This window comes from Boleophthalmus pectinirostris, unplaced genomic scaffold, assembly GCF_026225935.1.
Source record: "Boleophthalmus pectinirostris isolate CB_2022bp ecotype Guang Dong unplaced genomic scaffold, ASM2622593v1 HiC_scaffold_15, whole genome shotgun sequence".
Taxonomy (NCBI): Eukaryota; Metazoa; Chordata; class Actinopteri; order Gobiiformes; family Gobiidae; genus Boleophthalmus; species Boleophthalmus pectinirostris.
Window position 1 is genome coordinate 24,908,417 of NW_026571070.1, and position 17,044 is coordinate 24,925,460.

The 17,044-nt window shown below is 37.5% G+C and overlaps 2 protein-coding genes across 2 annotated transcripts; one reads left to right on the top strand and one right to left on the bottom strand.

Moving 5' to 3' along the window:
* Positions 1-7,103: 7,103 nt before the first annotated feature.
* On the bottom strand, positions 7,104-14,044 carry LOC110165516 (carbonic anhydrase 1-like). The gene is made up of 7 exons (XM_055151052.1): positions 13,727-14,044; positions 13,430-13,627; positions 11,581-11,699; positions 11,399-11,491; positions 10,888-10,950; positions 10,656-10,811; positions 7,104-8,847 (listed from the first exon to the last, which is right to left on the bottom strand). Exons 1-7 carry the CDS (start codon positions 13,752-13,754, stop codon positions 8,728-8,730), a joined length of 777 nt encoding a protein of 258 aa, XP_055007027.1. The 5' UTR covers positions 13,755-14,044; the 3' UTR covers positions 7,104-8,727.
* A 1,039-nt stretch (positions 14,045-15,083) lies between these two features.
* Positions 15,084-16,936, top strand: rbis (ribosomal biogenesis factor). The gene is made up of 4 exons (XM_020930782.2): positions 15,084-15,211; positions 16,166-16,281; positions 16,348-16,464; positions 16,554-16,936. Exons 2-4 carry the CDS (start codon positions 16,171-16,173, stop codon positions 16,620-16,622), a joined length of 297 nt encoding a protein of 98 aa, XP_020786441.2. The 5' UTR covers positions 15,084-15,211; positions 16,166-16,170; the 3' UTR covers positions 16,623-16,936.
* Positions 16,937-17,044: the final 108 nt, after the last annotated feature.

The window sequence follows — 17,044 nt, forward strand, 5'->3', positions numbered from 1 at the left end:
TGGGGACCGCTCAGGTCTGGCACACTGTCACTGAGCAAACTGCCAGTGCGACAGGCCCATTCAATAGAGCCATTCTTCTTATCAGCCTGCCCAGTGGAACGCTACTGTAGGTGACCTAGATAAGGGGCGGGCGTAACAACATGGCAGCGGGGCGGCATCTAATTGGTGAAAGCCCCCTCGCTATCATCAAACTCTCTCTTTGTTATCAGGAGAAAAACTAGCATGTTTGCACACAGATATGTACGGAAGGAGATAGCAGCAAGCAGGCGCTAAATACAGAGCAGGATCAATACTGCATTATGTCACATACAGTAACAATATACTGTTACATGGGCTTTGTCATTGCCTTGGAACCATTTATCAACTTTGGACCAAGTACTGTAGTTGTTATAGTAACCATACTTTGGACAAAATCTCAGGTTTGAGATTTGTTCAGTCAAATTTACTGTTTGAATATAGACTTCAAGGACTATAGAAGTCCTTGAAAATATATGCAAAACATATTATGCAAAATTGACTCTTGTGAGCTTTTTGCCATATTATAATATCAAAAAATATACCCATTTTGTTTCATTCTCACATGTTTGAGTATGTTTGAGGGACCAAGTCTCAAGTCTTTGACCTCAAGTCCGATTCAAGTCCAAGTCAAATACAGGCAAGTCCAAGTCGAGTCTCAAGTCACCGACCCATAAGTCCAAGTGCAAGTTGTCTGCTTTGAGCTTCAAGTCATTTCAAGTCTTTAAACCAAAGTACCAAATATAGCTTAGAGTTTTGTATATTTTTTTTTGTGTGTGTGTATAAGAATTTTAAATAAAATTGTTCTTAAAAAGTTATGGTATATTTATATGTACATGAGTATTTGTGAGTATTACATGAGTTGTAGAAATGCAAAATTTTCCTTTTTAAATGTCTTGACAAGATGTAGATTCTTGATTCTTGATCTTGATGAGTGAATCATTACAGTCAGAACAGAAATAATTTAGATTTAAAAGTGCTTCTCAAGTCTTCTCAAGTCAAAGCCCTCAAGTCCGAGTCAAGTCCCAAGTCACTGATCTTCAAGTCCAAGTTGAGTCCCAAGTCTTAGTCCATTTTTTCAAGTCAAGTCTCAAGTCCTAAAAATAGTGACTCAAGTCTGACTCAAGTCCAAGTCATGACTTGCAAGTTCCCATTTTGAGCTTTGTCTATATTGCCAAAGCTCCAAATGTTTTGTTCCACCTTGTGATGTCATGAAGCGGTAATTTTCAACTGAATACAGTTTAAAAACACAGTGGGGCACTTCCTGTATTACCACATGACATCATAACGTGGAGCAGTGTTTTGTGTCTGAGAGAAGAACTCAGCTTAAGTAAGCAGGATTTGTGCATTAAACATGTGTGAATGAGACAAAACACAACTCCAGGTAAGTCTGTGACAAGAGAATAACATTACAACACAGATCAGAAAATAGCTTAATACGAGCTCTTTAAATGTTCAGAGGGCTGGCTTAGGTTAAGTTGTGTGTAATTAAAGACTTACTTGTTTTTATGAATTGTGGAAATGTTAATTGACTGAACTAAATATGTTTGTTCCTGGAAATCCAATGGAAAGCGACCTGTGTCTGCCTGTGGTCAGTATTAAGAGACTGAAGTTCTCATGGATTAGCCTGAGCCCATTAAAACAAGAGCTGTGTCAGTCTGTGCAGACAGTGGAGTAGACTACAGCACCTCACTGACCACACTCACTCACTGACTGGCATTTGTATAGCCTGTGTGTCAGAAACTCCTATTTATTCACTACACTAGATCTTTTTGGATGTATATTTTAATCCACTATAATTATTTGGCTTTAATATATGAGGTCCTAGGTCATGTTGCGAGAGACAGCTGTGTTTATTCCCGCTCCCCCATGAGAAATAAAATCAAGTGCTCTGTGATTAGATTACTGCAGTATTAATGTGTATGTTGTTATTTAATATGTTCTCTGCATTTGACTTGTCATTTTAAGGGATTAGCACGGCCCTAGCGCGCAATGTTAATATCCTGCTGTCCCCATGTTAGTACAGGAGAGGAACTCAGACCAGATAGTGCTGACATTTATACGATATCAGATCCAGCCTATAGAAGAAAGGTGATTAGTAACTCGTTATTGAAATCCACTATTACTTCTACACTGTCAAATTTAAAGGTCCTATATTACACAGTTGACTCTTGTGAGCTTTAAGACATGTTAGAATGTTGTTACCTCATCAAAAACATACCTGGAGTTGTGTTTTGTTTCATTCACACGTGCTTAAGTAAACCTTAATAATTAGTCTGTCTACATTTCCAAAGTTCAAAATGGTCTGTTCTACCTTGTGATGTCATGTAGCTGTAGTTTTCAAGTTAACAGCTACTTTACTGAAACTTTGATCAGTCGAGATTGGCAGTTTGAGGGTTAAAATTCTGGTGTTTTCTGTTTCTAAGAAGAACTCAACCTAAATATGCAGGTTGTGTTATCAATTGTGAATGAAACAAAACACAATTGATGGAAAAATTATGTAATATGGACCCTTTAATCAATAAGTAAGTAAATAAGTGAGTAAGTATAGAGCTCCTGCACCCACGTGACTAAATCTGATGTATGAATGGCACCCCTTTAGGAGTTTTTAAATTATTATCAAATTAAATCATAGACAATGATTTGATTTATCTTAAAACTAATCAGATTAAACATAAGTGACCCTTACCTGGCATGGGTGTGATTTTAAAGTATCATATAGACATAGATCTGGTATATTGCGTTAACTCTGCAATATCTGGACATCTGGTTTACTTCTCACCCTCTTATATCATTAAAAAGGGTCCCTGAAGATGTTTGTGAAAAATAGACTGCATTATGAAGCCCTGTACATATACTGTTACTGATACTGACAGTTTAAATTATGTGAAATTGATAAAATAGTGAAAATGCAATGTGCTCTAATGTGCAGGTGCTGTAGCTACATAGCAGCTAAAGAAAGAAAAAAAGCTACTAGACACACAAAAAACATTTAACATTTAACTTTACTTTGTGGTTTTAGTTTCTACAATCTACACTATTTAATGCTAATTGACAATATACAAACTTAACATTTCTGAATTGTTATGATGAATGAAAATCTTTCAAATAAAACAAACAAACAAACAAAAAATCTATGTTAAAATACATTCATAGCCTAATTAATGTAGGACTTGATTACCTCCAAGCTCGTTTAGCTGCAGAAATCCATTGTGCCATTAATCTGGAGCTTTGTAATTCCAGTAAAAGGCTTTTGAGGGGCAAGTAACTGTATTTTTGATTGCAGCATTTTTGTAACTGAAAGGACTATTTGAAACTGCTATTACAAATTGTTGTCATAGTTGTCAAACAGACATCTTAAGATCTAAATGTTTACTCTATAGAAGAAAAATATGAGCCGGAGTTCACAGAGGAAATTAACCATTGAGATGTTTACGTGAGCCGTTCCTGTGGACAGAATGAAAAATGCCTTTGGTGAGAGGACACTTCCTGAACATGTGTATAACTGAGAGAATACACTATTCATGTCACCAGATGAATTATCATTGAAACAACATTCAAATCAATTGCTGGAACCATTATTCACAAAAGACAGATAGTGGGTGATTAGAATGAATGACTGACATTTTTTCTGACTCCCATAGCATTCAAGCATAGGACACCAATGGATTTGAACTTAATCTGGAGATGGACAGCACTACATATAAACTTCTGTTGCCATAGTTGCCCGGGGGCAGATTGCCAAGAATGTGGCTGCACCTTTGGCCTATCTTTCCAAACTAAAGACCCACATCCTAAGAAATCCCTGTAGTGGCAATATGAGCAAGCTATAAATATTAAAGAAGGGATGTTATGCAAATAGACTTTTTATAACTTTCTACCATGTTATAACATTGTTCCCTCCATTAAAAACTTGCCTGAGGTGGTTTTAGATATCATGTTTGAATAATGTGACAATCTCTCCCATGACCTATGCAAACCCTCCTTGTGGTTAGAAGCACGACTCTGTCCACGACTCAGCCCACAAACCTACGTCACCCATGCTTCTGCACGACAATTCTCCATAAATATACAAACACATGATACAAAACAGTACACTACAACTTCACAAACCTGATGCAATGTGCAGTAGTTTCAATCACAAAATGGGTAACAAGAAAGGTAACATGATGATCTAAATATGTTACGTTTTAGAAAGCAATACCCCATAAAAGTAAACTACACCTCCTACCTACCTACTCATTTACTGCACAGACAACTAGATTACATTTGTTTGCTTTGCTTTACTAATTAAAAAAGTCTTTAAATAGTGAAAAAATTAGACTCAGACAAACTTTACTGATCTAATAGGGAAATAATTTGGACACAGTAGCAGACACATGATAATATAATATAATAACAATGAGCAATAATGTAGTCATGGTAGTAATGAATTCAAAGTAAGTTCAGATTAGTGTCAAATAAGGCATAATTTATTAAGCAGCATATTCATACAGTTCTTTATCTTGTAGCCAACACCCTTCCCAACCATGTGAACCTGCCTTGGGTGCCCCCCATCCGTCACCCGCTGTCCTCTCCCAACACAGCCATGGGCATAGCTCCTGTCTGCCTCATATATGTCACTATCTGGACACGCTTCATTATGCAACCTGCTGCAGTAATGGGGAGGGTGGCTATGGTAACAACTGTAAAGTGACTGCAGTATTCTGTGGCTTCAGTTTGTACTAAAGGGTTCACTTTGCAGCATTCATGGGGCTGTGATACTGATTAAAGGCAGTACTCTGTACTCCTAAACATTCTACCATTAGAGATATTACATGTAAATCACCCCCAGCATGACGTCACCGCGAAGTATCAATGCTGTCTATCTGCTAGCAGTTAATATGACTAGATAAGAGGTTTTCACATAGATTCTATATTTGATGGTACCCAGCATGTTCTTCCTCTCAGCAGCTGTCATAACACCGAAAACATCAGAGGACTTGCGGCACTGCTTTGTTGTGTGGGTGTTAACACTACTAAGACTAATGCATTACCACTTTGTTACATCATAACTCTTTTTACTCTATTAAAAAGATATCAAGTTTCTGTAAGAATTTTCCAAGTATGCTCTAGATAATGAAAGTAAATAATATATATGTTGGTAGTGTACAGTATATTGATTGTGGCTGGAGAACTCAGACAGACATAATGTTGTTGCAGTGTAAAAATGGCTAAGGGGTTTTGATTGTTGGATAGAGATCAGAGCTGTACTAATCAATAGGCTTGCTACTTTCGACCCTGAGCTGATAGCGTTGCCTAGAATGTTCCACAGTGAAGCATTACATATATTGATCTCAATAGACACAAGCAAGTAGCACCACCAGGACAACTTACAAGGCTTATGTGGAGAGGCAAAAATGCATGTTTTAAAAGATATTTTTAACTCTTTGACATGTAATCACATAAATGCAAAAAAAAAAAAAAAAAGTATGTAATGAAATGTAGATATGTTTAATGGCATGGCATTTCCAGACAAAGCAATAATATCCTCACGGGGGCTCAGTTGGTAAAGTGTTTGTTCACTGATCTGAAAGTTCGAATCCCGCTTTCGACATAAACATCATTGGTTGAGCGGTCAGATCCACTGACTCACAGGGTTGGCGATGCGATTCCAGCTCTCTTGATCTTAGATGAATGCTGTCGTTGTGTCCTTGGACAAGACGCTTAGCCCAACTTGCCCCAGTGCAGGCATCTCCAACCTTTTTCCTCTGGTGATCAACGAAAATGAAAAAATGAAAATGCCAGAGAGCTGCTATTTTTAGCAGTCAAAAGAAATTATGTATATTTAAGAGCCACGTGAGCCATACAATTAGATACCTATAAAACATAAACCATGCAAAGTTAGACACTAAAATGATACAGGTACAATGGTAATAGGCATTTAATTAATCACATTTTACTTATTCAGAACAATACATGTAATTGGCAAGCTACTAAGAAGGGGGTGGCGAGTTACCGGTACCTCCCCAGCTACAGGTTGGAGACCCCTTTCCTAGTGTCTGCATACACCAGTGTATGAATGTGTGCGTGAATGGGTGAGTGGTTCCTTGATGTATAAAAATGTGACTATTTACCAAAAGTTACATGTGCCTTTAAATCAAAGCAGCAATAACACTTTCATGACCTTGGCGAATTAAATAAGCAGACAGTATTGCCATATTGTGGAGATAGCAGATTTTGTGTGCCGTCAAATCCTTTTTAACATCAAAACCTAATTGTAATACTACACCAAAATGGTCAACATACACAATATCTATGGTTTACTCTAGACCAAACAAACAACTTTCCATTTACAAGTTCATTATAAATCGATTTCTGGCAGGGAACAGCCAGTCATTTAGTGCATAGGAGACATCCATGAATCATTTGGCCACTCTCATTTATTCCATGTCTGATCTGGTAGCAGCAGTAACAGGAATAGATAGCAACGCTGTCTCGACTTACTGTGAAGCATTTATGAAAGAGGTGGGAAGTGATCGTAGCGTGTGACTGAAACGCAGCTGCAGCTTCTAGATCTAGTCATTATTGTCATTTGCAGTTAAAACTTGAAATATTTAGACATGATTGACATTTTTTGTACATGATTTTTTATACGTCAGATTCGGTGACCTCAGCGTTTGAACTGTTGGTGACCTCCTCGGGTGCCTTAGTGGGTGTTTGCAAATGAGCGTAAACATGGGGACAGTACAAAGATGCAAAGTCCACCTACTCATTTAGCGAGCGTATCTAAAATGTTACATGTAGTGTAGAAATAAGTAAAGGGAACAGGTAAGAAGATTAACTAACATGAGAAAAATTTGCAATAATTATTAGAATTCAAATCATTTATCATATTTATATGTTTTTTGTTTGTTTGTAATTCATTTGACAGTCATTTTTGCAATATCTTCTAAACTTTTCCCAACAGAGCTCTAATATTGGACTCTATACAACATATTATCTTAATATTATAATTAATAATATTATTAATTATCATATTATCAGTGCGCTGAGCTGTGATTCTGGTGATTTACAGACAACATAAAATGAAGACACAAAAACTGCAGTTATTTTTTCATAAAATATATTTATTACTACTAAAAAGTCCACAACAAGAACATTGTGCTGGACGAGTTGAAAAAGTGACTGGCATAAGGCGTTTCCATAATCCATTTGAGTTAATTACAATCTGAACGTAAATTCATACTGCAGTTTTGAACCACTCTTTGCATTTTCGCTGACAGAGACCCTTTACAACGCGGACAAAGTTTGTTAATGATTCTGCAGGGACTTTTCAGTTGGCAGGGTTCTTCCTTGGCTATACAGTCTAGCTGTTTTTGCTGACCAGTCTATGGCATAGCTTACCTGACGATTGCGCATTTAAAGCATCAACACATGCTTGATTTGTAACAATATTAAAATGCCGTTTCATTCAATCATATTGTTGCATATCAGGGTATCAAAATTATTCATGTTGGTACAGAATGACTTAAGACTTTACTCTGCAGGCTTGGCTAAATGTACACCACAAAATGCATTCATTCCATTATAATCAATAGGTTGCTGTGATTTCAATAGCTAAGATGATTTTTTTTTCTTTTTTTTTTACATTATTGTATTTAAATGAATCATTGCATGACGGAATGTAGCCAAACCATGCATCAGACTTAAAAAATCCACCTAGACATACATACAACAAAAAGCGATCATTGTCCTGGTGTGTGAGGCTACCACAATCCATTGTCCTCATGAACTCTGTGAATCAATAAGAAGGTCAGTGCCTATACTAGTGTGTGCTTTTACTGTGATGTTATGTGTAAAGGCCAGAGGGGGATTTCGGACTCGTTTGGCGGAGATGGGGGTGGTCCGGAACATTTTACTAAGCCGCTGCCACTCGTTCGGACAGATTACGCTCAGAGTGGAAGGGGCAGGGACAGTAGGACGGAGGTCTTTTTATCTGTACCCTGCGCTTCACAGATGGCCATATGTACTACGGTCCTGTCCCATCACACCAGTCAGGTTGCTTGTGCTTTTTACTCCAAGCTACCTCATGACTAAGCACCTTTTAAAATTATACACGACTGTTCTTGGTTTAAAATGTAAGGAACGGCAAGCCTTTTTGTTATGGCTTAAGAGTTTGGCACAAAATTGTATAATCCATAGATGGCAGATGTTAATTCTTTAAAGGAGAAGTAAGATTTTTTTCTAGCAGTTGGTGTCGCAACTTAAATTAACTCATGATTTTTGAGTACATTTCACCCAAAACAAAAATAGTGAATAAAATCAAACCCTGTCAACAAATCTAAGCTACTTATCTAAAACGTGCCATATGTCTAAAGCATACAGCTTATCAGCAAGCATTTTCTGGTTGTTTGATAAACAGCAAGAGTCTTTAATGCCTTTTTTGCAGTTCTATCATTAAGCTGCATTATCAAACCTGCTATTTTTAGCTTAGGTGTCTCACATGGCTTGAAACTATGCAACAGCCCAATATTAAGTTGACTGTTTTTGGTTGGATCAAATGTGATAGGGTTTACATGACCACTGCTCCCTCCTTAGTAATTAATCTCAGTGCAAGAACTTGAATGGACGGGCGAGGTGTGTGCTCACTGCAACTGTCAAAGGGCAAAGGGGGGAAGGGTGAGGGCACTGGGGCAGAATGGGGGTCGTGATGGAGGAGGGGCCGGGGCACTACTTGAAGGAAGCGCGGACGGAGCGGCCCTTGAGCGGCTGGGGAGGCCTGTAGTTGTCCACCATGCAGCACTCGGCCTCACCTTCAGGCGTGAAGAGCAGGCTACGGAATCGGGCCATCTGTGAAAACACGAGACGGTTAGAGCGACTCCCGTGTCACTCACCAAAGACAACACAGGGCTGAAGTTAGGTCACGCTAAACAGTCTATGAAAACTGTGAGAAAAGGCATTGTCTTATGTGTGTAGATCAGTAATAACAACTAGGCTTGTCAAGATTTGGCTACTTGAATTGTGAATATTCAGATAAAAATATAATCTTAAAGGGCCCATCTTACACTATTTTCTCACCTGTTATAATGCTTATCACAAACATACTCAGAGTTGTGTTTTGTTTCATTCACATGTTTAACACACAAACTGTGCATATTTAGGCTAAGCTCCTCTCTCAAACTGAAAACACTGTGTTCCACCTTGTGATGACATGTGCTAACACAGGAAGTACTCCACTGTGTTTTTAAACTCTATACACTTTCACTAGAATCATTTGGATCTTTTCAGTCCTTTGACCAATTTAAATAATTTAAATTATTAAAATCAACTTTTTACCAATCTCTATTGAACTAAAGGCAAAAGGTTACTGTTAACTTGAAAACTACCAATTGATGATATCACAAGGTGGAACAGAGTATTTTGAGCTTTGGAGATGTAGACAGACTAATTATAAAGGGTTACTCAAACATATGTGAATGAAACAAATCACAACTCCAAGAGTCAAAAGCCCTTTAAGGATCTCATGTTGTTTGGTCATGGTTTAAATCATTGTGAATAATCATAAAATTTAAATATTTCTTCTTCTGTTGTAACACTAAAATGTGATCCCTAACCTCTAATGACAACACATTTCAATGCATTAGAATCTTCTGTTTCAACTACTCTTCCAATATGCAAATGTGAGAAAGGTTTATTACATTTATCTAGGTTTGGTATCAAATGACTCATTAACACTGGCACTACCATTAATAAAGTATTATTACTAAGTTATTACTTGTGTGTGTTTTATGTTTATATAATCTAATGACTTCTCTAATGACTGTTTGTTATCTTTTGCAATCAGTGTAAAGGTTAAAATGACGGCAACACCTAGTGGCTAGTGTTAAAGTCAAATAGATACAGAAAACCACTATAATTTTATAATGCAAATTTCAACTTAAACCTATCTCTGCTTTGAATGTGGTCAATTGAATTATACAGAACTTTGCAAGGGAAATTAACCTCTGTGGATGTCATAAGTCTCTTATCTATAGTTTGGTTATTGCTCATCAAAAGTACACAGCATTAACATAGATAGTATCATTCTGAAAAACATTCACTTCCAACACTGTGTTTAAATATCTGTTGCGCAGTGTTGCATGCTTCTTACCGTCACCACCTTAGTGCATCTTAGTTGGGTAAACAAACCACTTGACATTTGCAAGCTTAAGTTTCTTTAAAGGTCGTATATTACACAAAATTGATTATTGTTAGAATGTTGTTATCTCCTCAGTTGTATTTCATTTCATTCATACATGTTTGGGTAATCCTTCATTATTTGTTTGTCTACATCCCAAAGCTCAAAATGCTCTGTTCAACCTTGTGATGCCATGAAGCTGTATCATGAGCAAAACACAACAACAGAAATGTTTTTGATGCAGAAATAACATTATAACACAGAAATAATAATAATGTAATAATGTAATAATGTAATAATGGACCCTTTAAGTAAAGGTTTATCACTAATGCAGTCATCCTCACATTTCAGTTGCACGGATAACCAAACAATTAATCCATTATTTTGTTGAGTGTATTAGAAAACGGCTACTGAAGAAAACAGGCAGTGATCCGGTACAGGTGTAAGCTAAAACCTGAATAGTACTTCGTAATGGTCTTACCTGCTCAGAGCTGACGCTGATTGGTTCCTTGCAGACGATCCAGGTGACACTTTCCAGCAGAGGGGGCGTGGTCAGAGAGCCGTCGTACGTCCAGTAGTCCAGAGACCCGGGCAGGAGTGTGGAAGGGTCGAAGCCAGGAAAGGTGGTCTGCTTGCCCTTAAAACAAACAAATGCAAGGTGAGACAGAAGCATGCAATTGGCTGTAAGTGTAGTGCAATGCAGTGGGACATACTTTGGCCTTGATGGCATCGAAACAGTCAAGTACTTTCTGGAGGTTGGGGTTGGCATCTCCAGGCTGAAAAGAGAGGAAATATAATCGTCATCAATTTTTAGGAGATTTTGGGTTATTTTGAGTGAAGAAATTACAACAGGGAGGGACCTTCTATACAGATCTAAAAAGTTCAATTGTCTTGCATATGTGTAGCAGCTCTACTTATGAACTACATACCCGAAAATACAGAATTTTACCATAAATGTTCACATACATTTTGAACATATGGACACTTTGTATGTGTTATATTTTAAATTAACACAATTGAATAACTTTTTGAATGTGAAGGTAGAACAGTTGGTGGTTAAATATCTTCTCAATATGATTTTGAATAATTCCACTGTAATTCACACCAATAAATGTTCTGCTCTTTGATGGTTATAGGACACTACACAGGTTACATATACAATTGCTCTCGTCACCCTCGGCAACCTGAGATGTATACAAAATTATCAGATACAATTGCACTGACCTTCAGGAAAACGCCCACCACAGCAAGCCCATCAGGTTTACTAGCGGCATCCCCAAAGTTTGGGTATTTGGTATTCCAGTGCACAAGATGGAGCTTCAGGACAAAAAGACATATTTTTAGAACACTGTTACGCCATGAGCAAACATTATATCTGTGTTGAAATATTGATAAAGGAGTCTTACCTCAGCAGGAAACTTGGTCCCAGCCACTGTGTGTTCAGAGCCCCTGTCGTCAGAGGCCCCCCAGTGGAAGTGAAACTGCTTCAGCCTGTAGACTCCTGAGATGGGCCCGTCACGAAGAGCTGCAGAATGTAAGCACAATCAGTTATTACTCTATGCAATCCAAATAGATAATACTGTTGTAGCATGAAGTTATGGTATAGATCAGAGGAAAGGGCTACAGCGATATGCTAAATAAAATTTAAATTTAAAAGTTAAATACAATCAATCAATGAACCTGCCCCGGGACTACAGGTGTAAATTAGCACTGGTCCTACAAACTGGTACAATGCATCTCTCCTGTTAAGGTTAAAGTAAAAATTGTGCGCTGTCCATGTCTCATTAAATAAAATAAAATAAATTTGAAAAGATTGAATGAAAGATTAAAAATTTGTGTAATTAAATTTTATTCGTCTTATCAAAAACTTTGACTTCCTAAACTGAATTATGATATATGCAAATTACTGCAAAAAAGATAAGAAAACTGAACTCTGCTCTGAATCACCTGTGTTTATGGACAAGTTTAGCTTTATACCTCTCCATTAAAAAGACCCAAGCTGGTCACTGATGATTAGAACTGATTGAATTGTCAACATGATTATTCTGGTTATTACATCTAGTTTAATATACTCAGGTGCTAAAAAGCTTTATACACATGCAAAATCATTGGTTTCAGATCTACTTATAACTTATTATTAAAGAAGCCAACATAAGTGAACACATATGTAACCAAGGTGATAAGACTTCTACACTTAATATCTACACAAAACCATTAATATCTGATGGACCCAAGTTGTATAATCACTAAGGACACTCAAGCTGATGCACAGGTATTGTTAAACAATTTCAAATCAGCTTCCTTACATAATGCACCTATCTGAGGAGGGGCTGTGGTCGCAGCTATGTATATTGTTGGTGCATAAGCCTCTCTATTGTCCTACTGTATTAGCTGAAGTGAGGAAATAGACAACTTGTAAATAGAACTAATGCAGGATAACTATGGTTCCATGTATTCCAACACATGATGCATCACATGAGCGGTGACAAGACATGACAAGAGTACTATTTTAAAGCCTATACTGAGTAAGATGACAAAGAATTAAGCGGCTTTTTTTTTTTTTTTTTTTTTTTTTTTTTTTTACATCAGTGGAAACATAATCCATAGTGTGATTACATAACCAGCATTTTCAATTACCATTTTTAATCTAGATAAAAACTAGGAGGAATTACATCTTAACAGAACATGAAGTCCTTTGTCATATGACCCTGAAGGATTGACATGGCCCATTAATAGTTTAGCGTGACAGTCTTGTTTGCATCGTAACCTTCGTTTTCTAGTCCTTTGACCCCACGGCTTTGGAGAAAATGCTTTGTTGTGGGAAAAAATTAGGAGCATGGGCTGTGTTACCAATTCAATTACAATTAGGGTGCTTTGTGCTCGTACTCTGCATGGGAACACTGAGTGCCTACAGTGAGATTCAGTTCATTAAAAATTTAGAGAATAGCTATATATGCAAAAAAAAAAAAAAAAAAAAAAAAAAGTCAGATAGGATGCAAGTAGGACACTATGTATTATTTGTAATGGCCTATATAGGATGCTGTATAGATATTGCTGGTGGTGAGGTGGTCTGCAGGTGCTGTCCAATCATGTTCAGTCTCTTTGTGTAGGGAACCCAATTGGAAGGCTTTCAGTGCAAATATGGTGATTGGAACACAAAGAATTCCAGAGAATGTGAATCACCAGTACTTCTTGCAATTAATTATAGTGATTTTGTAGTTTAATAAAATAAATTCAGAAAAATATGCGACTAACTTGAGCTGTCCGTGTCGTCTAGGAAGGTCACTTGGAAGGAATGTCCGTTATTGAGGATGTCCATGCAGGTGGATGGGTCGTAATTAATGTTGAGGGGTTTCAGGCCGGGGTCGTAGGATGCCGCATCAGGAACGATGTCAATGGGAGACTGCCGTGGTCCATTGGCGATCGGAAAGTTATCGGCCCATTTGTCTGGCCCTGCAATGACAACATCAATACATAATTTTCACACCCTAAGTGAAAATGCATTGAATCGTGCACAGTGACAATTAAATCCATCCAGGTTTTTCTCCTCACCGTTATGTGGTGCGTATCCCCAAGACATGGTTACTGTGTGAGGGTCTTTGAGTCAGGAATCCCAATGACGTGTTTGCTCCCCTTACGCAAAGGCAGGCAGTGTCCTCCACCTGACAGCTGCAGCACTTATATAGGGTCCCCCCCGTCCAGGCCGCGTGCGTGTCTGCGCGCGCGCGCGTGGTACTATCGGACTGGAGGCGTTGACTGTGCACGGTCCCTGCGCTCTGACGGGGTCGGGAGGAGTTTAGATGAGCTGCACCGTTGCTGCATAGCCCGCCATAGATCAATACGGCTCCTCTTCTTCCATTGCACTCACGCGCTCTACAGTGATGACACGACGCGGCCCACAGTAGCGCTTGGATAGGCTGTGTGGCGAGGATAAGCCCTGACACCGAAATCTCGCGTTGATTTCCCAAGCCGAGTTAATCAATAGTGAGTGTTTTTCATTGAAGGACACGCCAGTCAAAGGCAAACATCAATCATTATTCACTTGTGAAGGAATGCGTAAAAGCGCAAGAGACGCACCGTGAAATAGAACGACAGGGGGAGCCCAGAAGCGCCAAATCAGATCCCCACGCCATATTATTGCACAGATGTCCTCAAAGAAGATAAATGACATTGTCGTTCAGAAACCCACCGTGTTCCCTTGGTTACGCAGGGGACAGTGGTGGGTTTCTGGTGACACCTGCTGTTTAGTTATTAACAATGCAATGATTAAAAAAAAATAAAAATGTCATATTTTCTATCAGTGATGGTTAGCGATTATCATTTTAAAGGCCACATTATGCAAATTTTACACAGCGTATTAATTTTGGTGATAGTGGGATAGAGGACATTTGCCTCAGAACCTTTTCCAAAGTAGGCTAAACTAATCATGCAAATTATATGACACTCATATCTATGAGGGATGATGAATGATGATAGCCCTCAAGCGCAGCCCAAATGAGCTTTAAGGAGGAGAGTTCAGAGTGAGTATTAGATCAAGCTGTCTTAGGTATGACTCTTACTGATTAGTAAAAATAATAATGAAATATAATTATTTATAGTTATCAAAAATAACCCTAACCCAAACAACATAGTGCTGGCTTTAGTAACCAAGTAACCTTATATAACATAATCTAAACTAAAGATAATGTAATCATATCACATCATATATTACGTTAGTCCAATATTTTTTCCACATATTCCCCGTAAGCCTCAGATCTTAACAAAAAAAAAATAAAAAAAAATAAAAAATCCTTTATTTTCTAACACATTACAAAAAATAAAATAAAAAATAACAACAGATAATAACAGATAAATAATTAAAAGATAACTGTTACAGAGTAGTGCTGGAATTTCTTTCCCAGCACCTGCTTCTGTTGCCCTCTGGTGGCCACAGCTGGGTCACAGGGGCTGGAAACAAGTCGCGCGTAAATGACGTGATTTAGAAGGGACGCACGAGTTCTCAGCTTCACGTGAAAACATCAACAACCACTTTTACAGGTATTTATATCACGTTTGTCTGGCATTTAACCCATTAAAGGAGTACTACATTTCTTAAGGGAAGAAGGTTTAGCTCGAATTAAATCTACAATTTTAAATCTGCAGTCTGAAATGTTATTTCGTACACGTCTATCAAGCTTCTTTATGATTCAACAGCCAATATTTATGTTGAATATCATTTCTGATTATTGAAACCACTTATGTAAATTCAAGCTTTTTTGCATGAAAAAGAAAATTATTTAAAGAAAGATGACACATCAATATAACCTCAATCGTGCACTATGATAGCACTGTTTAGTTACTCTTCTGTTATATCTGTTTTTATAACTCTTATTACGCTATTTTTTGATTCAATATAATGTTGTTTCCTCATCAAAAACATAACTGGAATGTTTTGTTTCATTCGCACATGTTTAACACACAAATCCTGCATATTTAGACTTGAGTTCCTCTCTCAAACTGAAATCACACTGTTCCACCTGGTGATATCATGTGGTAATACAGGACACGCTCTACTGTGTTTTTAAAATCCATATACCTTCAATAGAATTATTTGTTTTATTTCAGACCTTGATTTTCTGATCTCTACTAAACTAAAGTCAAAAGGTACATTCTATGGGTGGAACAGAGCATTTTGAGCTTTGGAGATGTAGACAAACTAATAATGAAGGGTACCACAAACACTTGAAACAAATCACACTTTCAGGTATGTTTTTGATGAGGCAATAACACTATAACATGGCCTAAAGCTCACAAGAGTCAATTTTGCATAATATAGGGCCATTAATAAACAGATAATAACATGGTAATAACGAATGGGACCTTAAATATTTGCTTGCTTCTAATATTGTGGAATAGACATAGACAGCATGTCATGGAACTTAATCAGATTTTTACATGTCTCTCTTTATAAGACTTATCATTTTTGAATTTATAAATTTTTCTCTGCTGCAGGAAAGATGGGGAAAAATAAACAAAAAGGAAAAAAACAGCAGAATGTTTTCCAAGTTGCAAACAAACATTTGAAGGTGAAGAACAAAGCCAAACCAGTCAAGACCACTTTAAAACACGTAAGTTTCTATCTGGATTGCGCAAGAAATGTTTTGTGTATCTCTTTTCACTTTAGTTTTTTACAGATTAATACATTAAAGAAAGAGAAGGTGGAGAATCTCAATCAGATGTTCACAGAAGTCCAGAGGGATATGAAAAGTGTGTCAAAATCAGTTGGTGCTGAGCCCAAGAAGCAAACGCTGGTAAAATAGAAAGTTGGAAAATTTATTTTCAGATTGCTTAAAATAAACCTACATTTATTAATATGACACATTTCTTTTCTATCTCTCAGGTAGTTAAAGAGACCCCTAAAGAGGCTGTAAATGTAGACAATGCGGCTCAGCTCTTCTCTCAGTTATAATGGACCAAATATTAGAGACTATCAAGTGACACTTTTTGTGCAATTGCACTGTTTGTGCAATTATGGACTTTTTGTCGTTCAGTGATGAAAGGGAATGACAAGAAAAACACTCAATCGGAAGTCATTCACAACAACATTTTTCCACTTTGTTTTCATCGACCGCTTTCGCTCCACAACATTTGGAGTGTTGAGAGCCTCTGGATTCAGTGCAACTCCAAGTTATGTCAACCTAAACAATGCTATAAAAGAATTGATCTATTAAACTACCATACACTGTTTATTAAATTTAACAAAATCATATTGAAACTGTTGAAGCAATGTACAGTCTCCTTATTTGTGCGACTGCATGAGCTTTCCTTATTGTGGCCTGGTTTAGCCCTTACAGTGTTTGCTAACCCTGAAAAGTCTAATAAATAGTACTA

Coding starts and splice junctions, on each gene's coding strand:
- LOC110165516 (XM_055151052.1), bottom strand. CDS start 13,754: ATGTCTTGGGGATACGCACCACATAACG. Junction 11,700..13,429: donor AGACGACACGGACAGCTCAA/GTTAGTCGCATA, acceptor TACATTCTGCAG/CTCTTCGTGACGGGCCCATC. Junction 11,492..11,580: donor GGACCAAGTTTCCTGCTGAG/GTAAGACTCCTT, acceptor TTTGTCCTGAAG/CTCCATCTTGTGCACTGGAA.
- rbis (XM_020930782.2), top strand. CDS start 16,171: ATGGGGAAAAATAAACAAAAAGGAAAAAAACAGCAGAATGTTTTCCAA. Junction 16,282..16,347: donor TCAAGACCACTTTAAAACAC/GTAAGTTTCTAT, acceptor AGTTTTTTACAG/ATTAATACATTAAAGAAAGA. Junction 16,465..16,553: donor AGCCCAAGAAGCAAACGCTG/GTAAAATAGAAA, acceptor TCTATCTCTCAG/GTAGTTAAAGAGACCCCTAA.